This window comes from Typopeltis vanoorti, chromosome 18, assembly GCF_054136105.1.
Source record: "Typopeltis vanoorti isolate ZY-2024b chromosome 18, IOZ_Tvanoo_1.0, whole genome shotgun sequence".
Taxonomy (NCBI): Eukaryota; Metazoa; Arthropoda; class Arachnida; order Uropygi; family Thelyphonidae; genus Typopeltis; species Typopeltis vanoorti.
In genome coordinates this window covers 93,897,039-93,924,836 of record NC_143566.1, presented here as the reverse complement: position 1 = coordinate 93,924,836, position 27,798 = coordinate 93,897,039, and the positions used below count along the sequence as shown (strand labels likewise).

The 27,798-nt window shown below is 36.7% G+C and overlaps 1 protein-coding gene across 2 annotated transcripts in view; it reads right to left on the bottom strand.

Annotated features, from left to right (window-relative positions):
• LOC150096944 (F-box only protein 22-like) overlaps positions 1–27,798 on the bottom strand; it is a 42,641-nt gene that overhangs the window by 4,066 nt on the left and 10,777 nt on the right. Inside the window, exons 2-3 of one of the 2 annotated variants that reach the window (XM_090408478.1) lie at positions 24,404–24,530; positions 10,968–11,163 (exon numbers count right to left, since the gene is read on the bottom strand). In XM_090408478.1, coding sequence (XP_090264604.1) covers positions 10,968–11,163; positions 24,404–24,415 — 208 coding nt within the window. In that variant the 5' untranslated portion in view covers positions 24,416–24,530. The remainder of the gene's footprint in view (positions 1–10,967; positions 11,164–24,403; positions 24,531–27,798) is intronic. The other variant, XM_090408477.1, reaches the window with a different exon arrangement.

The window sequence follows — 27,798 nt, the reverse complement described above, 5'->3', positions numbered from 1 at the left end:
CAATGACCTTTTCTTGTTTCATCACTTCCCAAACAAGTACCTCATGATCACTCTCACCAACTGGCAGTAATGTCAACACCTCATTAACAACTACATCTTGTGAAGTTATCACCAAATCCAAAACATTAAAGCCTCTATTTGCTTCAATCATGTGCTGCTTAAGATACTCATCTCTCAGAAATTCCACAAACTTGCTCTCCTTGTTCCCATACACTATCTTCTCCTTTCAGTCTATTCCTGTAATTAAAGTCTCCCATCAGGATCATCATCTTTTTACATGCCTAACTGATTTGCCTAAACATTTCATAATCAGTATTCTCTGCATTCCCTGGCCTATAACAGCATCCTATCAGACATACTAACCTGTTTATTTCAACTTCGCACCACACAGATTCAAAATCTGTGCATGCACCATCAACTTCCACACTGTGGACACAATTCCTCTGCAATCATTAACAGCACTCCCCCCCTCCTCTTTTCACATCTCTATCCTTACGGAAAATTATATATCTTTCTAATTCTATTCCCGACATCATATCCTCCTCAGACAACCAAGTTTCACTTATTCCAATTACTTTTGGGCATACCATCTCAACCAGTGCCACAAACTCAGCTCTTGTTTCGAATACTTCTTGCATTTGTGTATAAACATAACAATCGCTCTGTGTTTGATGCCATCCTACCAGCACCAACATTCTCTATTAACATCTAAAACTGACATAAATATCATTCCAGTTAGCAATACAATACTTACTTTGTCCTCCTTGCACTATCATATAAAAACATAAATAAAAATGAAGTCTTACAGTTTTTAAATGAATTTTATGTAAACAACTGAGTAATCATGAAGAAAAGAGACTAAAATGCTTCAACTTGGCAGTGCTTATTGTCCACTCTATTAATAAAAATAACAATAAACACTGTCATAAAATTAATTACCATTCAACAGCAGTAGTCCAAGTACAGCGATATTTTTATAGATACTTATATGTCTTATACACATGTACAAAAAAATACAGAATTTTATTCCAAAACTCGGATATATTTCATCCAATGTAACATGGACGTCATCAGGGTAAAAGACAGGTAATTACATTCAAAACATGAATCATAATAATGTAAGCACATGTAGCATGTGCTTACTAGCTTGTGTTTCAGTCAAAGATGAGATGACAGGATTACACTATTAGACTATTACTATTAAATTATAGTGTAATACTGTCAACTTAGCTACAAATGAGACATGAGCTAGTAAGAACATGCTAAAGGACTCATTGTTATGATTCATGTTTTGAATGTAATTATCAGTCTTTTCCGCCTGATGATCCATGTTACACTGGATGAAATATATCAGTTTTTGAATAAAATTTTATATTTTTCTACACATGTAAGCTGTATAAATGTGTCAAGTGCACATTGTTCCCTTAAAGTACAGAGCACTGTGACCTACTATTGGCCACCTGCTTTCTCAATTCTGCTCTGCCATATACAACTTGTCAACGTCTGTTTATCAGCTGCTCTCTTATCCATGGTAGCTATTCATATCCATTCACATTTGCTCCAGTTAAGTAATAAATGTCTGTGCTTTTGCAAAGTCCAGCAGTATCATCGTTAGCCACTGTCTTTATCTAACCACCTGTCACTTTATTATAGAAAGTGAGTAAATTATTAATGCAAGGCCTTCACAAATTGGCTGTGCTACCCTTTTCCCCATAGAGTATCATATTCTAATCAATCATTTCTTATTTCTGTGTTAAAACAGCTATTCCAAAACTTAACCACCACCACTAGTTGGAAGAAGAAGATGATGAGATGCATCTTCTTCCTATGGCTCCACAGTCCAAATTGAGTCATGGCATTGTCTCCAATCCCATCTGTCCAGGATTGTACTTCTCCAGTTTGAACATTGCAATATGATGTTGCTATCTTATTATTATTATTATTATTAAGGCCTCCGTGGGGTCAAAAGACTCATTGTGGGAGGTCCTTTCTAAGAAACAAGTCTATCAAGACTCATCGAGGGAGGTACCTCCTAGGAAACACAAAGTCTATCATACCACTCCTTAAACACATTGACCGTTCTCACTCTCACCACTCTATCAAGCAATGCATTCCATGGTCCAACCACCCTCCATGCAAAGAAACCACTCCTCACCCTCTTTCTCACAGTTTCCTTTCGTAACTTCCAGGGATGGCCCCTTGTCATGACTGCTTCCCACTGTTCAACCAAGAACTCCCCAGTGTCAACCCTGTAACCACCTCTCAACAGTTTAAAAGTCTCAATCATATCACCTCTCCTTCTATCCATTCATCTTATTCTTGGTTTTCCTTGGTCTTTTATTAAGAGTTTTACTATTTATAGTCTTCTTAAGAATATCATTTTCTATACAAAAAAAAACATGTCCTGCCAACTGCAAGTTTTTGAACTTAATTATAACAGATATTGTAGATTATTCATAGAGGTGATATAACTCGTGATATTGAGTTATATCTGATCCTCCAGAGACCATTGTCATTCACTGGGCCAAATATTTTTCTAAGGATTTTCCTTTCATCATCATCATCATCAAATTCCTGCCATGTACCCTCAAGGGGTGTACAGGATATGATAGTACCAAATGAAAAAAATTACATCATTACTAACTTCCTATCTACAATTTCCCTCCAAATCAGTCTGTTACTTGTCAAGACTCCAACATTATCAGATCTTATATTTCTATCGTCTAAGGCACTTTGTACCGTATCAATCTGCCTATATCTTGGTCTTCCTCTGGGTCGTTTTGCTGCCAACCTGGCAGAGAACACTTGTTTTGCTAATCTTTCTTTGCCCATTCTGTTTAAGTGACCATACCACCTGAGATTAGCTCTGCTAATGCATTCCTGGATGCTGACAATGTTTAGTTCTTTCCTAATATCCTCATTTTTAATATGATATTGCCATTGATGCCATTTGTTCACGCCTATAACCTTTCTCAGGACTCTCATATCTGCGGTCTCTAGTCTTTGGTCAAGTGTTTTACTTCTGACCCAGCTCTCAGAGCCATAAGTTAAAACCGGTTTGAACACTGTCTTGTATACAGCTAATTTAGTGTTCCGACTAATTTCTCTCTTATTGGATTTTCCTTTCAAAGGTTGAAATCCTCTATCTTTGCCATAAATATCCAGGTTTCACATCCACAGGTAACAACTGGACATATTATTGATTTATATATTTGTACTCTAGTTCTTCCAATGGATCTCATGTTGGAGGTTTAATGGAGTATTAACAGCATTAGGAAAGAATAAAAAAGTAATTTTAATGCTTCCAATATTTCATCTCAGTCACTGAGCCAACTTCAGGGTGTACAAATAACTCTTGTAACACACACACACACAACACTAAATGAAACACGTGGGTGACTCTAAAGTCCTATCTAAGTAGTGCACCCTCTATGGGCGTTTGTAGGTGGCCCCATGATGTAAACTGGGACCTCTGACAATTATTGTTTTCCAAATTTTTGGACGTTTTATGCATCCGTATTTTTTTAAATTGGGTTGATTTCTGAGTGCCACTGCAGATTCTAAAAACAGTATTTCCTTTTTAAAATAACTGTGGTGGAGCATAGTGGCTTCTTCAGAAGAGCCTGTGAGTTGTGTCCAATACGTGGTCTGCAAGGCTGGATTGCAGATGTGCGTTTTGTGTTCATCTAAATGGATAATGGCTGATCTACAAGTTTGTTGTCTGATTTGCTGATGCAAAGTACTGATCTACCAGTTTGTCCAAAGTAAGACAACTTGCAGGAACAAGGTACATTATATACTCCAGGCACTGAGAGAGGAGGGAGCTGATCTTTGGTGGAATGAATAAGGGTTGCAAGTTTTTGGCAGGGCTTACAAGCTGTGTAGAGGTTGCACTTTTTTTTAAAAACCTGGCTATTTTTTCCGATGTGCCATGGACATAGATGATGGTAATAGCATTTCTGAAATCCTTCTGAAGTGATGGCCAAGGAATGGGGGGAGGAACTGATTATTTTTTTAATTCTGTAATCACTGTAGCCATTGGATAGGAAGGTCTTCCAATGGATATCTTTTAAGTAGCATCCTATGCTTGTCATAATCACCTGCCTTGTAGTTCTACATATACCTTCTTAATTGGAAATTATTCATTTCACTACCTCCCAAGTCAAGACCACACGATCAGTCTCTCTCCAATTGGAAGCATTGTAGCCATCTTAGTTATGGATTCCCCAAGTAAAAATCTCTTATTAAGCATATAAATTCCATTTCCTTTCCTTCCATGTGATCTTTCCCCCTTCCAGTCTGTGTTTCCAAAGTCGAAGTCTCCCATAATAATTATTCAACCTGCTCTTATCATGTTAATTTGCTGATCCAACATCATCCCCTCCCCCGTCCCATAGCAGCAACAAGTAATTTCATACATCAACCTATTGGCCTCAATAGGTTGATGTATGATGTTGAAGTTGGGGTTATGCCCTATTGACTCCTACTCTTGTAGGAGTCAATAGGGCATAACCCCAACCCCATCCTGTTTACTTTATCCTCAATTGGTTGGTATGCCATAATCTGACAGGTAAGTATTTCTCAAAGAAACCTACAATTATTATTATGAATTGGGTACCTACACAGAGACCTAGAGCGCATCATAAGACTCACATTCCATTTCATATAATACCTGTCATATTACTCTTTAAAGTCAATGACAATCACTACTTATTCAAGCAATATCTTTTTCTATATACAATAATTACCAGAGTCTGCATGGTTAGCCGAGTGGCTATGCACTTTGCAACCATATGCCTGGGAAAGGAGCGTCCTGGGTTCGATTCTCGTTGCTGACATGAGGAGCTTAGGATCTTTCTGAGACATAGCCAAGTTAGCCAGTCTTGGACGTGAACTGCAGGGTTTTCTCCCCAGTTTATTTGGGGTTTTTCATCCCACAAGCAGGCAAACTGGCCTTGAGAATTCAATGCTTCTTCAGACATAGGATACACTGGAAGGCAGAGGGCTAACCACCTTATCCTTGTTTACGATTGCGGTTAAATGAATAGAAAACCCTCGACACTGCAAGGTAAAGAGGGAAAAAGAAAGAAGAAGAAGAAAATATTACCAAATTGTTTTAGGAAGTCAGGTGAAAGAAGTGACAGTTACTTAATAAGAACAAGATCAGATATGCACAGGATTAAGAAATTATTAAGCAACTTACAATTTCCCAAATCTGACAATATTATTTATTTTATTTTTTGAGAAGTGAATATGATGCTGTTGTACAGAATGGCAACATTGCATTATAGGTATAGGTAACTTTCTTCAGACTATTTCATGTAAATTGTAATGTTGCACAATATGTAATAATTGTGGTTCTAAACTCAATAAAATCTATTACTGCATGGTTATCCCAAAAGACATTTACCATCATGCATGATTTCACTAATTTCAGCAAAAGAATATGTTTCTAAAATAGCTACATTTTAAATGATGACAGTGCATTAACTGTTGCCTGCATGCTTAAGTGTTGCTAGACTATACTAAATAATTTCCATATTAAAGACCGTGTATTCTTATTTTTTTGTCATCTCATCTGTAATTTTATCACTGAACTAACAATACAGGACATGTTAAAGCATTTGCACAGAAATCTATTACATAAATTGAAACAAACAGAAATGGATATGAATCTGATAATATACAGAGAGTGGCTGACAGATGGATCAGGTGGCACAGAATCTAGGAAAAGGTGGTGTTCCACAGGGCTCTGTACTTGGGTCACTGAGATTTAATTTGTACATTAATGATAATGGGAATGGTTTCAAAGAAGTGATATGAAATTGTCTGCGGGTGATGGTAATCTGAAGAGAGCAAGAGTAAATGACACCAATGTACTAGCTGCCACTTCAGTATCCAAAGTGTAAGGTTATGCTTTCTAGATTGAGGAGATTACAAATTGTTTGTTACATTGATCTGACTGCACTGAAAGAAACTGATGATGCTAAGAATTTTGAGTGATGGTGATAGTGCACTGAAGTTCAGGAAATATAAAGCAAATGTGAACAAAACTAAAATGCTGAAAATTAAAGATACCAAGAAATTATATATTTGGTTTAATCCAAGTGTAAGCAGTTTGCACCTGAAGTATTTTCAGGACTGGACAACTCGTGGTAAAGGTGGTATGACTTACTTCACATCACTTGCCTTAGTATCCCATAATGCAAAGCACATCTCCTTGCAGATATGTATAATGCTATGCATTATGGGAAGGGTCACTACCAGACTGGTTTCAACCTTTATTGGGCTGGGGGTAACTCGTGGTAAAGGTGGTATGACTTCACATCACTTGCATTAGTATCCCATAATGCAAAGCACATCTCCTTGCAGACATGTACACTCATGAGCAGTTGAATTAGAGATGCCTGCCTAGTAGTGGGTGGCACCCCCCCCCCTTTCGCCTTGATGACAGCAGCAATGCGGCGTGGCATGAACTCCACAAGGCACCGGAAGCATTGGGGAGCCAAACTGATCCATGACCGCTGCACAGCCTCCCACAATGCATGGAGATTGGTTGGAGCAGGGTCCAGAGTGCATATATCTCTCTCTTGACAGCATCCCAAATGTGTTCAATAGGATTGAAGTCAGAGGACCTCGCAGGCCAGCCAAGCATCCTCATGTCCGTGAAGTGTTCATCCACCCACTCAGCCACAGTTCGGGAGCGGTGGGTCGGTGCATTGTCTTGCTGTAAGTACAGGTCTCCTGGAGGGTGCTGTAGGCGCAGAAATGGGTGCACATGATCTGACAGCAGGTCCCTGTATCATTCACCGGTGAGGGACGATGGTAGATGTACCAGGGTACCCATTTCATCCCATGTAAACAGTCCCCATACGAGGATACCACCACCACTGGCCTGAACCCTGCTGGCATGAGGAATCCATCGCTTCATGTGCTTGGCGATGCACTCGTACCCTGCCATTAGCATGTACCAACGTGTACCTCAACTCATCAGTCCAGGCGATCTTTTTCCAAGCGTCGAGGGTCCAATGCAGTGTTCCTGCGGCCATGCTAATCATTGTGCCTTGTGACATGCAGTGAGCAGAGGTAGCCTAGTCGGGTGGTGGTTTCTGTACCCCATAGCAAGGAGATGGTTCTGGATGGTGTGGCTGTTCACACGTCATTGTTGTTGTCCAGCATTGATTTGGCAAGTGATCTGTGGCACTGTGGCCCATCTATCCGATGTTACCATCTGAGCTAGCCGACGCCATTCCCTGTCATCGACACGTTGTACACCACGGCAGTTTTCCCTGGCAACTGTGGTTTTACCCGATTCCATGTACTCGCAGTACACTCTTGACACAGTGGCCCATGAAAAGTCCAGTGCCTGCACGACTTCGGAGATGGAGTGCCCCATACGCCTGGCTCCGACTATCTGGCCGCGATCGAATTCGCTGAGATCTCGAGTCTTCTCCATTATGTGCTCGACTATTACTCAGTATAATGCTATGCATTATGGAGATGTGCTTTGAATTATGCACATCTCCTTGCACCAAGAAGATGTGCTCTGCACTATGGGATACTAAGGCAAGTGATGTGAAGTCATACCACCTTTACCACGAGTTGCCCCAGTCCTGAAAATACTTCAGGCACAAACTTTGTTTGCTTGCACTTGGATAATGGATTAAACTAAGTATATCATTTCTTGGTATCTTTAATTTATAGTATAACCAAGTAGAAAAACTTTCAACAAAAAATGATGAACTGCTATTCTTAGATTTCCTCATCTGGTTTTAATGCATGTGAGAATAAGAAAGTGGTGGAGAGGATGCAGAGGCTGATCAAGATGGTGGTGGGTCTGTGTAATGCTGTTATGAGGATAGATTGAATATTTATGGAAAATTTAATGAATAGGTAGAAAAGATTGGATATAATAGAAATATCTAAGTTACTAAATGGGCAATAATAATAATAACATTGAAAAAATATCATTTTTTCAATAAGGAAAGACAAGGACTCATTCCCCCCCCCCCCTAGAGGATAGTAGCAAGTGGAATTATTAGTTATCAGAAGAAATTACAATTGCCAATGCACTATTCTCAGTGAAACATTCACTGACAATGAGGGCACTACCAATGAATAATGGTTAGTGGATGCCTCTCTTATGATGAGTGTTACAATCCCATACAGATGTCCAAAAATAATATGTACAGTACTTCACAAACTAACACAACAACAATGCAAAGAAAAGAGTGCATAATATATTTAAAAGCTATATATTTCAAACTGAAAATTATAGGTCATCATTTTTTTTAACAATAATAATACTAGGTTTTCTTAGTTACTTATTTGCATTGTTCTATATAACATCCCATAGTTCTTACTGTTTTAAATAATCCATTGTTCATGTTCTATTTTGTATTCAACTGCCTGATGCCACTGATGATGACCTGTAATTTCAGGTTGAAACATGCATGGCTGATGTGGATGATGATGATGAGGAGTGAATGACTGTGAGTGAGGAAGAAGTATATGGGGAATTAAGCAAACTTGATATTAATAAGGCTGTGGGGCTTGATGATATATCACCAGGTATTTTGAAGGAATGTGCAGGGAGTTGACATCTGCCTTGATTAAACAAACTCATATTTGTTTAATATGAGTCTTACATTGGGTCAGTTTCCAAAGGAGTAGAAAGAAGGCAAGATTGTACTTCTTTATAAATGAGGTGACAGAAGTCAAGCATCAAACTATAGGCCAATCTGTGTATTGGCCTATAGTTAAAGTGTTGAAAAGACTGGTGAAAATCAGAATCCAGAATTGGGTTTGACAACAATGGTATTATCTTTGATGGACAGCATAAATTTACTAAAGGGAGGTTGTGCTTTAGTAATCTATTTACTTATGATAAGTATCTTATTTTCGGCCACATAAGTTGACAAACATCATTGGATGTGGGAGATGGATATATACACAGTAATATACTTAGACTTTGCAAAAGCTTTTGGTAGTATCCTGCATGATAAGTTGATAGTCAAACTAGAGCAGATGGGATTGGATATTACACTAGTGCACTGGATTGGAGATTGACTGTCTGATAGGTATCAACAAGTTGTGTATGGGAGAGCAATATCCTAGAAGAGGAAAGTCACTAGTGGTGTGCCTCAGGGGTCTGTTTTAGGGCCATTCCTGTTTAACCTGTATGTTAATGATATTGGGGAAGATTTGAATGGGAATATTCAGTTGTTTACAGACAATGCAAAGTTGGGATGAATTATGAGAAGAAGAGCAGATGTTCTGGTCTGACAAGAGACTTGAATATTCTGGGTATGGGATTGGGTATGCCAGTTCAATGTTGAAAAATGTAAGGTTTTAAAATTTGAGAAATAAAGATGGTATGTAGAATTAATGATTGGTGGGGATATATATATTGTTGGAGACAGAGGAAATAAGAGATCTTGGGATGATGGTGGATAAAGATCTGAAATTTAGAGGACACATTGCCAAAATTGAGGTAACACAATGAATTCTGGGCATGATGCTGAGTACACTGACTTGTAGAAGTAAATTAAACACTGTATAAGAGCCTTATACAGTGTTTCCACTATATAAGGCTCTGATTAGGCCACATATGGACTACTATGTACAGATTTGGTCACCTTGTTTTCGAAGATGAAGAGATGTTGCAGAGGGTCCAATGGCATTGACCAAAATAGTTTCTGATCTCTGGAATGTTGAATATGAAGAAAGGTTGAGACGATGCAATTTGGAGTCTAGTGGATAGGAGGAATAGGGGGTGATATGATAGGGTTATCATTGAAAAGGTTTTTCATAAAATGGTAGGAGATTGGAGGAGAACAAAAGATTATCCCTTGTTCTTCCCCGATTCACACTCTCTTTATACAAGAAGCTGTATAAAGAGAGTGTGAGTAGGGAGTGAGAAGCAGGTTTTTTTGTATGGTGAGTTGTGAATGATTGGAATGCATTGTGTGAGAGCGTGGTGTCTGCAGAGGATTTGAATATGTTTAAGGCACAATAGGATGAGCTGTGTGTGTATGACAAAAGGGATCTCCTAGATGAGTCTGTGACTTCATGGGGTCCTGAGATAATAATAATATTATTATTATCCCCAGACCCCATGGAGTCAAAGACTCATCTAGAAGGTCCCTTTTGTCATATCATCAGCTCATTATACTGCACCTTAAACACACTCAAATTCTCTGCAGACATAGCACTCTCAGGCAAGGCATTCCAATCATTCAACTCTGCATGCAAAAACCTACTTCTCACTCCCGTGCTCACATCCTCCTGCTCTCAATCTCTCCATGATGTCACATTTACAAGAATGAAAGACCTTTATAACTGTTCATTAAGTATCTCCACTATATCTTTTGCAGCAGTTGTCCTTATACCATTTTCTCCAATCAATGTGATCTTTCCATAATCGACTATAAATATATTATTCATTCTTTTCCTTGCGTTATGTCAATTTGTGAAACCTTATAATACAAATATTGCTGAAACAATAATACGTGCAATGAATAAACTGCAGATGGAGTTACAAATGACAGTGATAATTAAGACAGATCCCTTGAGATGCCATGGAATTCTGATAATAACAACAGCATAACAGATATAGCAATAATAATAAATATAACAATACAAAATATAGCTAAACAATAATGTTTTGGCAATTTGCTGCTTACTGCACTTCCACAGTACAGTAGCAGGGATGATGTGACAACTGCCCTTGGTTAGGAAAAGCTAGGTTTGAATCCCATTTACAATGTGAGGAACATTTATCAGTGACTTTCATAATTTTCCATTGAAGATTAGCCAATATCATATGGAGGAGGCAATGAACCTCAAGATTTTAATCCTGCAAGAGAGGCATGCTAACCAAAGAGTGAATGCAATTAACAAATGTATTGGCCTCTTAGTCTTAGTTGCTTCAGCTATAATTCTAATGAAACCAAATTATAGCTTACCTTCTGCAGATTCTAGATGAAATAAGTGCTGGCACCAAAATGAAGAAAACAGTATTGCTAATTTTGGCTCATTGGGTGCATTTTCTAGAGTATGATTAATATGCTCAATCACATCTAATGTAAATGTTTTGGGATATTTTCGTAGTATAGAGTCTTCTGACGTTTCAAAAATTAAGCCATTTGCAAGGCCACACACCTAAAAGACAGAATATTGTTATTTAATAAGAAATGAGAACAAACAATCGTTAAAAAGATTCGAACTTAAAATTATGCATAATATACTTTTATCTGTATACATTATATTGTGTTTTTATATATAAACAGATATCACAGAGATGAAGCATAAAGTGTATTTCTGGTCCTAGGGTTCTATTGAGAGTAAAATGGGCTGAGTATGTGATGTTCTCTAAGCCAGAGGTAAATGTCAAGAATTCCAAGGATATGCTATTTTTTTTTTTTTAAATTTCTATGTCAGCGATATATCAGAAGTGGTCACAGGAGATAAACTGTTCTTTGCTGATGATTGTAAGCAGAAAAGAGCTTAGAAATTTTGTTTATTTCTTTTTATTCTATATAATGGATATGAAACAATGCATGTGACACCCTCTAAAATCTACAATATGGACAAATCTATTATGAACTGATTTTGTCATTCAACTGCATATTCTCCAATTGACATGCCTGTAGTTGAGAAATTGAAGCCGTGACCAGGATCAGTGAATGAGATCAATTCAGTGTAAATATTTAGACATCAGCCATATGAAAATGCATGTTTGGAAATTCTGTGATGAGTCACTGACTCATCAAGAGTCAGTGACTCATCTGCACAGCAAGAGAATTCATTCCGGTATGAATGTGTTAATGCTTTATTAGCTATCTCAAAATATAGTAAAAATTATTAGAAACACAACTGACAACACAATATTTTATATATTTTATTATATAAATATTTCAAATATTTTAGCAATCTACTTGCAATTTATGATAAATGGATTGATAAGCTGGGGATAGGGAAGGATGGATAATATACTATTCATATATATATACATATATATATGTATACATATATACACAGCGCCGTCGCCAGATTAGATTGCGCCCTGAGGCAAACAATTAAATATCGCTCCTGATGGATTATATGACAAAAATATAAAAAATCTCCAATTGCTATTTTGTTTTTATTACAAGAGAAACATTAATGCAAAACGATTACATAATAATATTAATTAAATGTTTGCTCTATAGGGATATCACACAATTAAATTGTTTATAAGCTCTTCTAAATTTAAATTATAAGCTATATCCGCCTCTATCGATATAGTTGCTAGACCAACCAATCTTTCTTGGGGTCATTGCTGTTTGGTAATTCTTAATAAATTTTAATTTAGAAAACCTCCTCTCACACTTTTACAGCAATTGTGAGGAAAATTCACAGTAGTATTACAATATTTGGAACTGAGTTCTCAAGACTGTATTTTAGAATAAACTGCAAAAGTTCAAAAAGGTTCAAAGTACCGCCCAGGGTGGACCCCCCACCCCCTCAGCTATGCCACTGCTTGTTGGTAGGTTTCGCCTGTCACAGAGTTGAGCCGGCAATGAGAGTTTGATTTGATGAGTTTTCACTCAATGAATGAAAATTCATTGAGTGAAATGAACTCAATGAACTGAGTTCATTGAGTTCAATGAACTCAGTTCATTGAACTCAATGATCAATGTGATGTTCTCAAAGTGATGTTCATTGAACTCAATGAACATCACTCAATGAACTGAGTGAAAACTGAGTTTTCACTCAGTTTTCACTCAATAAATCTCAATGAGTAACCCAAAAGGATCACTCAATGAGTGATCCTTTTGGATTACTCATTGAGATTTAGTGATCTTGTTGAAAAGTTTTTCACTTCATTATATTATAAATTAAAGATACCATGAAATTATATACTTGGTTAAATCCATTATCCAAGTGTAAGCAAACAAAGTTTGCACCTGAAGTATCTTTCAGGACTGGGGCAACTCGTGGCAAAGGTGTGACTTCACATCTTCTTGCGGAGATCTCCTTTGCATGTATAATGCTATGCATTATGGGAAGGGTCACTACCCAGACTGGTTTCAACCTTTATTGAGGTCTCATCAGTGGGAGCCAGACCTGAAGGTGAGATACCAAGGTTGAAGTAATGTAGAAGTCATATTTTCCTATATGAGTTGCCAAAAGGTGTCACACATTATTATTAAATATACTCTGGATTAGAGATCTCACCTCTGGGTCTGGCTTTCACTGATGAGACTTCAATAAAGGTCAAAACCATTCTGGGTAGTGATCCTTCCCATAATGCATAGCATTATACAAGTCCGCAAGGAGATGTGCTTTGCATTATGGAATACTAAGGCAAGTGATGTGAAGTCATACCACCTTTGCCACAAGTTTCCCCAGTCCTGGAAGATACTTCAAGCATAAACTTTGTTTGCTTGCACTTTGATAATGGATTAAACCAAGTATATAATTTCTTGGTATCTTTAATTTATAATACAAACAAGTGAAAAAATTTTCAACAATTATCTATCTCTAATCCAGAGTATTTTAATAATGTGTGACACCTTTGGGAAACTCATATAAGAAAATACGACTTCTTCATTACTTCAACCTTGGTATCTCACCTCCAGATCTGGCTCCCACTGATGACACCTCAATAAAGATTGAAACCAGTCTGGGTAGTGATCCTTCCCATAATCTATAGCATTGTACATGTCCACAAGGAGAAGTGCTTTGCAATATTGGATACTAAGGCAAGTGATGTGAAGTCATAACACCTTTGCCACGAGTTGCCCAGTCCTGAAAGATACTTCAGGCATAAACTTTGTTTGCTTGCATTTGGAAAACGGATTAAACCAAGTATATAATTTCTTGGGCAATTTAGTGTTCTTGTATATCACTCAGAGTTTTTGGAGAGAGGTACAGCCTGTTCCTTAATAATATCTCAATAAAGATTGAAACTGGTCTCGGTAGTGGCCCTTTCCATAATGCGTATTATACATGACTGAAATGATGTATGCTTGGCATTATGAAATGGCAAGGCAATTAATGTGAAGTCATTAGCTTCTATATACAAGTAGTATAGACGTGAAGATACTTCATGTGCGAACTATGATGCTTACACTTGAATAAAGGATTAAAGAAGAATATAATTTCTTGGCTTTTTTTACTTTAATGCCATTTGGAGTAATGGAACTTTTTTTTTAGTGGTGACAATTCTGATCTCTGCCCCAGGTGCTAATGTACCATACTACAGCATTGAATCACTGTCTGAATGCAATAAATGTAATGTTATTTGTTATTTTATATATAAATTTTTGTTTCTTTTAAACATATACAATAATATCATTATATGACTATAAATCAAATGCAACAAAACAGCTACATGTAACAGACATTATTATTATTATTACACTTAGCTGCTTCAAAGCTGTTTGTTCATAAAATTGCACCTCTTACCTGTTAGTTAAACAAAAACAAAAGATCGCATCCAACAAATTTTCTTGCCGATTTTTAAATTTGGATTGTATCTGATAATTTATTGGTAAGGTTATTATTTTATAATCCAGGGAATTCCTAATATTAATATTTTCACTTTAGCTCCAAAATGAAAATCAATCAATCCAAAGTTTGGAAACAAACACTTTAAGAAATTAAAAATGAGGAAGCAGCTCAGTCCATTTATTGTCCAAAACAGATTTCATGTAAGGGATAGAACACTAGTGGACTGATTGAGGCATTTAGAACATATGTATGAATCACATTTTAGAAGGAGGACGGAGGAAAATGGAAAATATAGAACCTTCAAGTATTTCAAAAAGAAATAAGGCTGATCAGTCAGTTTTAAACTTTTTTAAAACAAAATTATGTGATAATGTATCTAGACTGCCAGCTGAAAATTGAAAAATTGCATAAATTGAGATTCTATCTCGATTTATACTTTTATACTCCAATCAATTTCAGAGCAGAATTAAGTATTAGGAAAGAACCAGTCAGATATCTTCAAGTTAATTTGGGACTTAAGTGAACATTAAAAAAAAAAAAAAAAAGCAAAAATATGAAAACTTAAAGAATTAACAGAACTGGATCACCATTTTAGTCTTACTTTAGATCAGTAGACAAGTATTGGGAATAAAAGATAATTTGGTATTTTGCATCTGATGCAAAAATTTTTATTTTAGGATTAGTTTGTATAACTGAAAAATGTTCATCAACTGATATTCAAAATATTGTGGGCTTATGGCTGCAAGACTGAAATAATTTTGAAAAAAAAACATATTGTGGCCATAGTGTTAGATGGAACAAGTGCAATGCAGAAATTTGGATGTGAAAGCTCAAGTTGAAAATTTATTCCCTTAATCATGCATTCATTTAGCAGCTGTAATAAATATATTTTTAAAATATATTTCATGGACAAAATTGTGTAATCCAGGGAGTTTCTAGGACTTAGAAAAAAATTTTCACATCCTGGAAACAGAAAAACAGTCAAGACTCAGAAAACCTACTGTCCACCAATCATTCTCTTGTCCAAATCATGAGTGTCACGTCCATCCCTATTTGATCAAATTTATGCAGCAGAGTTCCATGCAGAATCCCACTGAATGCCTTTGCAAAATCCAGAACTATCACTGAGTAGACATTTTCTTTATCCAAATCAATTGTTACTTTATTATAAAAAGTAAACAAATTACTAAAGCAAGACCTACCATTCACAAAACCATGCCCCCCCCCCCCCATAAAGTATCATATTCCTGTCCTCCACCCAGTGCTGAATTTTGTCTTTTACCAACTTCTTTAATACCTTAATCACCACTCCTGATTGGTCTAGAATTTGCATCTTCTGTCTTGGGACCTTCTTTATACAGTGCAACTATTTTGACCTCTTTTCATTTTTTTGGCAATTTCCCAGAATTGGGGTTTAAATTAAACTGAGTCACAGGAGATGCCGATTCCTTTGCTTATTCTCATAATACACAGAGTGATATGCCATATAATCACATAACCATGTTCACATTATGGTTCTGCAATGCTGCATGCACTCTAGTTATCTACCTCTATTTTCCCATCAATCGATGTCACATTTGACACTGGAATATCTCCACCTGGACAGTACATAGTTGAAAAATGATCACTCAGTAACTTAACTATTCATGTGATTCTGTAACCTCCCTACCCACTGCTGATTGAAGTCATCCTTCCATAATCATTCTTCCTTTTATATGCCACATAGCGAAGGAACTGTTGGGAATTTCTTTTGACTTATGGAATGGCAAGGCAATTAATGTGAAGTCATTAGCTTCTATATACAAGTAGTATAGACGTGAAAATACTTCATGTGTGAACTTTGATGCTTACACTTGAATAAAGGATTAAAGAAGAATATAATTTCTTGGCTTTTTTTACTTTAATGTCATTTGGAGTCATGGAACATTTTTTTTTAGTGGTGACAATTCTGATCTCTGCCCCAGGTGCTAATGTACCATACTACAGCATTGATATCAGCTAGCATTCTCTCATAATTAGATTTGGCCTTTCTTACCACAGAGCCCATCCTTCTTGACTGTATCTTCAATTGCTCATGGGCTTGCTGATCACCTTTTTATTTATATTCATTCCATGTTTTCTGCAACTTTTTTCTCCTGCTTAATGATGCTCTATTCATCTGTCTAACTACTACCTGATTTATCCTTCTGACTCTAGTATACTATCTAATACTACTTTCTTAAAACATCCCTTGACCATCTTTCAGCACCGCTAGCATCTCTTCCCTCTAAATTCGTATGCTATGGCACAGCTCTAAGCTGACTCCTCAGTTTGTTGTAATCGCTTACTTTTTAATTCACATATATTCTTTTTTTTAACAAAAAATTCTACAGGTGTGGCAATTTCCCAGGTCAAGACCATGTGAATGGTTTCCTCCAAATGGGGAGGGCTACATTGCTTATTGCTTAGTTCTCTGATGCTATGACCAGATCCAGTCCTCTTGAATCTCATGTCCTGTCTCTTACGTTGCCTCAGGTAATAATTATCGCTTAGCAGCTGTATAAATTCCATTCCCTTTCTTTCTTCCCTGTGACTATTCCTTCCAATGTAAGTCCACATAGTTGAACTAATTTGTCACTGCATCACAAATTAACATAATAAGTGCAGGTTATTGCTGCTATAGACTACATATTTCATTCTGTTGGTCACTATTTCACACCAAACAGACTCAAATAATTCCCTATCCTATGGACGTACTACTCTTTTTGGATTCATTTCTTCGACTGTCATCAGCAAAACCATCTCTCCCATTCTATTTCCTCTGTCCTCTCTAAAAATACTATATCCCTTGCATTCTATCCCTATATCATCCTCCATCAACCAAGTCTCACTAATGCTTATAACTTTTGATGAAGCTGAACCAGTGTCAAAAATTCCTCATCATTATTCCAAATATGTCACATTAATATACATAATCTGCAATATTCTTTCATCCCAGAACCTCTGTTACACCTTGTGTTGATTATGCCACTAATATAAAGAACTAGGGGAGCTACATTCAACATTTGTCTAGGTTGTCTGGATCCACGATCACCTGAATCCCCTCCCCCACCTTCCTAAAAAATTTAGAAGATAAATATCAGAAAAAGTAGCAAAATGTTCTAGAGACTGCTGGGAAAAAAAAAAAAAAAAAAACTTAGCAATGAAGAAGCATACTGTAAAAGGAATCAGAATGACAAAGGTGACATGAAAACTGAAAATAAAGATATCCTAGATATCTGAAGCAATTATTTTGAGATATATCAAGTACTGATTATATATATATATATATATATATATATATATATATATATAAAATCAATAGTTGAGGTAAGAAAAAAAAGTCATCAAAACTCTAAAATGTGAAAAAAAAAAAAAAAACAGCTAGGGGTAGATGATATACAACCAGAAACAAGGAGATACAAAAGTTTTATAATGGCTATACCTCAAAATTTAGAACACTTGGCCAGAAAGTCAAATTCCAAACAACAGGAGAAAAGTTATCATAGTATTCATCTATTTAAAATAAAATAAAAAAAAAAGGAAATAGAACTGAATGTCCTCTGCTGAGTGTTCCAGATTCTTGCAAAAGATAGTAAGAAAAATTGTAGACAGCACACACATAGATATCAGATTCAACATGGGAACTAATCAAAAGAAGGCGGTTGGAAAAACAAAGAGACACAGGGACCAAAAAATACAAGAGATTACATAGAGAAATCAGAAGAGCCATCAAGCAGGACAAGGAAAAGTTCTATACTAATAAATGTGAAGAAATAGGGTTTCAGATGAGAAGGCATAATTATAAAAGAATGTTTTATTTAGTTTGTGACTTAAAGCAGTGTTTCCCAAACTGTGAGCCATGGCCCCCTTGGGGGGCCATAGGTTTTGTTGAGGGGGCCATGAAATAATGAAAACAAATTTAAAATCTTTTAAGACTGAGTAGATTTTTTTTTTATCTTAAAAGAAACATATTTAATTTTTATTATTTATTATTTCGTTTTTGTTATTTTTTTTAATATTTTAATGGAAAAAATCACACATTGATGCGGGTTCACAAATTTTGCTTCCTGCGCTAAATGAATATTAGTAAATATATGCTTATTCATATAAGTTTCATTTCAAAGCAGCAATCTAAGAATTTCAATTTCAGATATTTCACCTGATATTGGTGTAGCAGTATTGAAACACATCCATCACATTAAATTGTTATTAAACTTCTTTTATGTTTTTAATTCTTTCTTTATTACTAATTGTTCTATGTTTCATGTGCTTATACTGCAAATATACAATAACAATATACCTATCTATATAAAACTATGAGATAATGTGCCATGTCAAATGTGTATGTAAGATGCTAAAAATGTAATATTTGCATTTGAATTTTCCAATTTTTGCTGTGTATGTTTTGTATTGAATATAAACATAATAAATATTATAATAATATATGTCTATATTACAATTTTTTTTCGTGGGGGGCCATGAAATATTATAATTTTTCCAAAGGGGCCCTGACATCCAGAAGTTTGGGAAGCACTGACTTAAAGTACAAGTTTAAGCCTAAATTGAATGTCATCAAAGACAGGAATGGATCATTACTAACAGAAGAGTTGGAAATCAAAAACAGATGGAAAGAATACTGTGAGGAACTGTAGAGTAGAGTGGATAAAGAAAATGTGGAGTCCTCCCACCAAGAAAATTTTGATTTGGAACCTCCTCCACTTAGGCATGAAGTTGAAAGAGCAATTAAGCAGCTTAACAGCAATAAGGCCCCAGGTGCAGATGAAATCCTAGCAGAGTTAATTAAGGCCACAGGGGATGGAGGGATAAGAGTGTTTCATAGATTGATTACAAGGGATATGGGAGACAGGATCATGGCCTAGAGACCGGAAGAAGTCAGTTTTCATACCACTACATAAGAACAGTGATATGAAGGCATGCAAGAATTATAGAACTATTAGTTTGATATCTCATGCAAGCAAAATTTTATTAAAGATCATGCTAAATAGGATTGAGGGCAAAGTTGAGGCAGAGATGCCCGAGGAACAAGCAGGTTTTAGGAAAGGTAGGGGCACCAGAGATCAGATCCTTTGCCTTAGATCATAGAAAAATATAAAGAATTCAGACTCCCTCTGGTAATGTGTTTCTTAGACTACTCTAAAGCTTTAGACTGTGTTGAGCATGTGAAACTGTGGGAAGTAATGAAAAGAATTGGTTTTCCTCAACACACTATCAGGTTGATAGCAAACTTGTATAAGGAGCAAGAAGCCACAGTAAGAACAGGTGTTGGATTGACTGACTGGCTTCAAGTTGGAAAAGGAGTTAGACAAGGATGTTTACTTTCTCCTCACTTGTTTAGTATATATGCAGAGGACATCATGATTGAAGCATTGGATGAGCTCAGGACAGGAATTAGGATAGGAGGTAGATTGATCAGTAATCTGAGGTATGCTGATGATACAGTACTCCTTTGCAATGACATGGAAGAACTAGGACTAATTCTTGACAAAGTTAACAAGATCAGTAATGACATAGGACTTCAACTCAATTCTAGCAAGACAAAGATCATGGTTCTCAAAGGAAAAACAAACAGAGAAGTTCTTAACAAGTGTACCTTAATGAAGAAATAATTGAGAAAGTCAGCAAGTTTGAGTACCTGGGATTCATTATTAATGTGAAGAATTGCTGTTCAGAAGATGTCAGAAAAAGGTTAGGAATGGCTAAAACAACAATCAGAGACCTGTCTAAAATCTGGAAGGATGGATCTATCTCCATGGGAACAAAGTTGAGGATTTTATATGCAGTTGTTTTTCCAACAGCAACTTATGGATGCGAGACTTGGAACCTAAAGAAGTCAGATAAGAAATGGATATCTGCTTTTGAGATGGTGTTACAGAAGGCTGTTGAGGATATCATATACTGAAAGGCATACAAATGAAAGGGTGTTAGAAAAGATTAGTAGAACTTTAAGGCTCCCTAAGGATATTGACAGAAGTTAAAATATTTTGGACACATAGAAAGGATGGAAGGAAGACTTCTCAGAACAGTAATAGAAGGTAAAGTTCCTGGAAAAAGAGGCAGGGGTAGACCATCAATGAGATGGATGGATGGCATGTGTGGAGTGACTGATCTTCAGAGAGTTGAGGCTGCCAGAAAAGCAAACAAGACTACATGGCGAGGCCTGGTGTGGAACATCACCGAGCATCAGAGTAACCATATGGCATCTGTAGATGCCCAGTGAACATAGATACACATGGAGAAGAACAAGCTAAGTTCAGGCCAAATTGAGTTTGTCAGAATCAGTTTCACTTTAAGACAGACAGTTAAAAACCACAAGAACATAACAAGGATAAGTTCTGTAGATCAGGAAAGGGTGTATGACAAGGTGCCAAGAGGAAAGCTGTTTAAAATTCTACAATGATATTGGTGCAAACAAGAAATTATTATACAGAATAATACATGGTCTATTATAAAAATATTATTCAAGAAAAAATTAAAGTGTTTAAATCCAAACAAATCTTGCAGACCGAAAGAAACCTTTGACTGATTTCGCCAGAGGAGTACATGGTGAAGCTGTCTGGAAGAACAGAAAAATCAATTTGACTCCCCAGTTTGTTGTAATCAATTACTTTTTATTTTAATTCACATATATTCCTTTCTTCTTTTCGAGGATTGCATCCTGGAAAAGAAGAAAGCATATAGAAAGTTCCTGGCAATAAGTCAGCATGTACTCTGAGAAAATACAGAGAAAAAGGTAAGAAAGTAAAGCAATATGTAAACACTTTTATTATTATTATTATTATTATTATTATTATTATTTGACACCTCCAGGGAGTCCAAGGACTCATCGAGAGAGGGCACCTTCCCTACAACTGATCGCAACTATACCAACGGCATCTACCGCCGACTGCCACTGGTATTTCTACAGACAATCGCAAACATCCATGCCCACGGCAGGATTCGAACCCACAGCCTTTTGGGTGGAGAGCGGATACGCTAACCACTCGGCCAACCAGGCCGGCCTTTAATTTTTTCTTGAATAATATTTGTATAACAGTTATTATTCGGTATAATAATTTGTTTGCACGAATATCATTGTATAGTCGGTATAGATGAAGCCCTTTGGTCAGAAAGACCTAGTTCGATTCCCGTCCAAGATGTGAGGAATTGAATCTTTATCTGGTCTCTTTCGACTGAAGATGAGTTAGCTGGTCTCATACGGAGGTAGGGTTTTTTTTCCACGCTCCAGAACAGGCAAATGGCCCCTGAATAGACATGTCTACAGACATAGGACACACTGAGAGGCATGGGGCCAACCATCTTATCCTCGAAGCAGTCATAGTTTCAAATCATAATAGGTCATGCCTAATACGAACGTAACAGGCCACTAGGACTAATACATGAAAGGAGGAGGAGAATCAAAGCAAAACAAATGTCATAGGAAGAATTGGATATCAGGAGGGTGGAGAAATGTTCTGGAGACTGCTAAATTGCTTAGCAATGGAATAAGTGTACTGTAAAAGGAATCAGAAATGATAAAGGTGACACAAAAACTGAAGATATTCTAGATGTCTTTAGTTAGTACTTTGAAAGATTGCCAGATGAAACAAGAAATAGCAGAGTAATGGCAGTAAATATTCAAGAGGAAGGCAATCATCATCATCAAACTCCTGATATGCACCCTCAGGAGGTGTAAAGGATATCATCATATTACTACATGAAAAGTTTACTAATTTTTACTAATTTCCATGAGGAAGACAATCAATCAGGAGTATATATACAAATACATGAGGTAGAAAAAGACATCAGAAAACCTCAAATGTGGAAAGGCAGTTGAAGAAGATGATATTCAACCAGAAATGTCAAATGTGGAAGTATCAAAGTTTTTTAGTATCCATCTATAAAAAAAAAGGTATATAAAATCGAATTTGAAAATTGCTATAGAATTTCCTTAGTGAGTATTCCAGATAATATTTCTGCATGAGAAGAGATGAAGAAAAATTGTGGAAGGGAAACATGAAGAAGAACAAGCTGGGCAGTTAAAATAGAGATTGTCAGGATCAGATTTTCACTTTAAGACAAATAGCTGAGAAATCATATATAGTTAACAATTTGTTGAGGAATATAACAAGAATCAATAATTACACTTTGTATATAAGAAGTATAACTTTGATTTTTTCTGTTTACTTTTAAAGGGATATCCGAAGGAAAAAAAAGAAAGAAAGAAAGAAACTACACAAATACAACCTTAATGCCACCTTTAAATCTCCTATAAAATTTTAAAAAACTTAAACTCCTCTATGAATCCCCTTCCACCCCAGGCCCACTCTGAGTTTACAGTAACATGCCTTATATAAGGATAGAGAGATTTCTAAATTAATAGTTTATACATTGAATGAACTTAAACTAGATGTTGAATATAGCATTGAGATGTCAGATGTGTGCCTCCTTGTTGCAATATATGAGAACATCGATTTCCCTGCATTTGGGGAATATTTTCATGGAGTTGTTTGAACAAATAGCCCTCGTTAGTTAGCCTCCAGACTTTGGCTTAATAACTAAGCCAAATGTGGACATCTGACCAGATGATGATGTGGACACCATCATCTGGCCAGTCTTCAAAGAATCAGCTCACAATTCTTTCATGGACTTCCTAAACAGCTTAAACTGCAAAATCCAGTTCACACTGGAAGTTGAAAGAAACAAGCCACTTCCTTTTTTAAATGTTTTTATCTCTCAATGAACCATGGCAAACTTTTGTTTAAAGTCTAAAAAAAAAAAAGAAAAAAAAAAAAAGGCTAATATCATAAGATACTTACATGCCACATCACATCATCATCCTATCCCCAAGAATGAGAACCATTAAAACAGTGATGACAACAAAGGCAACAAGATATAACATATATCACAGAGAGGTACTCCTAAAAACTGGCTAGAACCTTACAATCATCAATGATCATAAGCTATTTGCTGATGAGGCAAAGATAGGTAGGGTGATCAGTAGTGCTGCTGATATCCAGATATGCAAGATGATTTGAATAGGCTGGAATTGTGGGCATGTGAAATGGCTATCATTTCAATGCTAATAAATGTAGGGTCATGCACTCTGGTGTGATTAGATGTCTGATGTTGTATCGTACTGGTGAGATTATGCTTGGAGTGGCTGATGAGGCTAGGGATCTTAGAGTTTTGGTGGACAGGAGGTTGAAGTTCAAGGGTCATATAGCAAAAATTGTAAATACAACTCAGAGAATAACAGCAATGCTGATATGAACCTTGACATGTAAAGATGGGGAAGTCATTTTGTCTCTTTACAAGGTCTTGATAAGACCTCACTTGGACTATTGCATACAGGTCTGGTCTGGTTTCTGTAGTAATTCTGATACAGTCAGAAAGAGTGCAAAGGAGCATGTCAAAAATAACATCAAATGATATCAGGTTTGTGGAATACTGATTATGATGACAGCTTGAGAATTTGTAGACTGCAGACAGACACTAGCAAACAGGAGAAAGAGGAGTGATGTGATTGAGACTTACAAACTTCTTAAAGGGTTATACAGAATTTTAGCAAACGGAATTTTTCATTTTATAGAGAGTGGAGAAAGAATGTGAGGGCATCCATGGAAGTCGAGAATGAATGCTGTCAAGGGGGGGGGGCTAGATTTTTCTCTCAGAGAGTAGTGCATGATTGGAATGGATTGCCAGTGGATGTTGTGTGTGCAAGTAGCAAGAATGAATTCAAGAACAGGTATGACAGCTGGTGCAAATAGTATGGCCTCCCTCGATGAGTTCCTGACTCCATAATAATAATAATAATAATAGCAGCCTATTTGGAAAAGGAATGCACAAATGGCACATTAAATTTAATAACTATGGTAAATCTGACCTTTCTGATCATGCCCTGGATACTCTACATGGAACTGACTGGAAAGGCACCTGTTCTTTACATCATAGGTGGCCAACAGCAGGCCCACAGGCCGCATGCGGCCCGTAACATGATTTTGTGTGGCCTGCTGCAGAATAAAAACTATATTAAATTATCTGTATTATCAATTTAGCTATTAGTTTCGACCGCAGATTTTCTGATATACTAGTTATATTCATTATTTCTGATGACAGAAACAATTTATATTCTCAACACGGAATCAAAATTGCTTTAAAAAGATTACTCAATTTATAAAACTACTGCTTCTCTGTGCGAGTTGTAGTAGTGGGAGTGTTAGATTTCTATGCGCTCCAGAGTAACGCATCATTGAAAGTCACTTGCTCTGCTCTGGTTACAGTGATCAGTTTCAGAGACTCAGTTTCACAGTTAACAGTGTTATTGTTGCAGTTTGTGTCCCCTGGTCAGTTACTTCAGCCTTTGTGTACTATGAGTAAGAAAAATAAGATCTGTGAAGAAAACGGGTCATTTCAGGAGAAATGGGAAAATGAATTTCTGTTTATAAACAATAACAACAACAAACCACAATGCCTTGTGTGTTTGCAAGTATTGTCTGTGCACAAGGAATATAACTCAAATGCCACGGCATACAGCACCATGCTGCTAAATACCAAGAATACGTTGGACAAGTATGTACTAAAATTGTACGTAATTCAAAGAGAAAGGTTAGTGCTCAGAAATCTATTTTTACTAAACCAATATCAATACAAAAAAGCTCACTCTTGACATTGTTTGTTATAAGTGCAGAGATAGCAAAAGCAAAAAAATCATTATCTGATGTTGAATTTGTAAAACACTGTTCTGTGAAAATGGCACGTGCATTTGGGGAAGATAAAATTGCCGGTGAGTTTGAAGATCATGTTAAATAAATGAAAAAGTGTTATTACAGATTCAGCTTATTTCTCATTGGCTCTGGATGAATCAACTGCCATAACAGATACAGCTCAACTTCTAATTTTCGTTTGAACTGTTTCCAGACTTTGTTATTAATGAAGAGTTACTAGCATTAGAGTCATTGCATAACACAGCCAAAGGTCAAGACATTTATGATGCAGTTATGAAGCTTGTAAATGGTACTGGTGACATCAACATTCTCACAGCTATTGTGACAGATGGTGCCAAATCAATGCGTGGTACTTGCTAAGGAAGGCTGGAATCAATTGCACTGCATTATACATCAGGAGGCTCTGTGTGGTAAAATTCTGGAGATAAAGGATGTTATGAAAACTGTAATGAAGTGCGGAAATCGGGCCTTGACACACTGCAAGTTTCTTTCTTTTCTAACAAAAATGGAGGCAGATTATGACGATTTAGTGTTGTACACAGAAGTATGTTGCTAAGCAGAGGGAGCTGTTTGAAATGGTTTTTTGCTTTGAGAAAGGAAATAAAACAGTTTTTAGAGGAACACAAGAAGACAAAGAACTAATCAAAAAACTATGTGATCCTCATTTTAACAGCTTACTCGCCTTTCTAACAGACATCACACACCACATGAATGAAACAAATGTGAAGTTACAGGGACATAACCAAACAATCTCAGATTTAGTTTGACACCTAGATGGGTTCATATGTCGATTGAAGTTTTTAAATTTACCCTAGTCAGAGGAAACTTGGTACATTTCCCTTCCTGCAGGGAGTTGATGGAGGAGAGCCATGACATTGGCTTCAAGCTTTCTGTGCCAATGTTAGACCAACTTTTGAAACAATTCAGTAAGCAATTTTCTGACTTCAGTGACATGCATCCACAACTGACATTATTTAACAACCCAATGAAATGCGACGTTTCAGAGCAGCATGACACTATTCAATTGGAGTTGTGTGCCCTTCAAAGTGGCCCCTTTTTCCAGTCAAGGATGGAGATAGGCATTGAATTTGGAAACTGGTACCAAGGGTAAAATATCCTGCATTGAGTGATTTCAGCTTGAGAATTGCATCTATGTTTGGAAGCACATACATATGTGAATGCACTTTCTCAACTATGAGGGCAGCTAAATCGTCACAAAGAAGCCGACTGACTGATGACCACCTTCAGGATTTGTTACGAATATCATCATCATCATCATCATTGAAAATCGACTTTGATGAACTTGTTGCAGCACATGAACGCCCACAGTGTTCTCATTAAGTTGTGTTACCAGAAATATATAATTAAATTTAATTTAATAACTTATATTTAAATCAATGAAGTATTTTATATTGTTCTCCCAGTAGTAAAATGATTTAACAAATATAGTAACCACTTAGCCAGCCTGGTTGGCCGAGTGGTTAGAGAATCCGCTCTCCAGCCAAAAGGCTGTGGGTTCGAATCCAGGCGTGGGCATAGATGTTTGTGATTGTTTCCGAAAATACTAGTGGTGGTGGTAGTAGTGGGCGGTAGATGGTGTTGGTGATGATGGTAGTTGCGGTTCGTTGTAGCTGGTGGATTGAGCAGTGGAGACAGAGAGTAGGTGCCCTCCCTCGATGAGTCTTTGGACTCCCTGGAGGTGTGACATAATAATAATAATAATTCAATACATATAACTATTGCCTTGAAAAAATGCAGAGTTTATTTTTATTTAAGTTCTGTCTAAAAGTGTGCGGCCCGTGACGCTACCACTTATCATATATTGGCCCTCGTATAGAATGAAGTTGGCCACGCCTGCCTTACATCATACCAAAACCTGGTATGAGTGCATTAAAAAAGTCTGTGAAATTTTGAAGGGGATAAATTAACTGTGGAAAGGATACAAAGACGGATGACAAAGATAGTTTCAGGACTGTACAAGGATAGTTATGAGAATCGGCTGAGGGAATGTGGACTGCAGAGTTTGGTGGATAGAAGAAGGAGAGGTGATATGATTGAGACTTTTAAACTGTTGAGAGGTGGTTACAGGGTTGACACTGGGGAGGGAGTTCTTTCGCTTGGTTGAGCAGCGGGAAGGAGTGATGATAAGAGGCCATCCCTGGAAGTTACGAAAGGAAACTGTGAGCAAGAGGGTGAGGAGTGGTTTCTTTGCATGGAGGGTGGTTGAGCCGTGGAATGCATTGCCTGATAGAGTGGTGAGGGTGAGAAAGGTCAATGAGTTTAAGGAGTGGTATGATAGACTTTGTGTTTCTCGGGGGGGGGGGGACCTCCCCTCGATCGATGAGTCTTGACAGATTTTATGTTCTTAGGAAGGACCTCCCACGATGAGTCTTTTGACTCCATAGAGGCCTGAATAATAATAATAATAATAATAATAAAAATTCAAATCAATCACCCTAATCTCAACAACAACAACAATGCCTAAAAATCTCAAGAACATGGATGGGACATATTTGATCCACATAACTTTCTGTTTTCTAACAGGTTATAATTA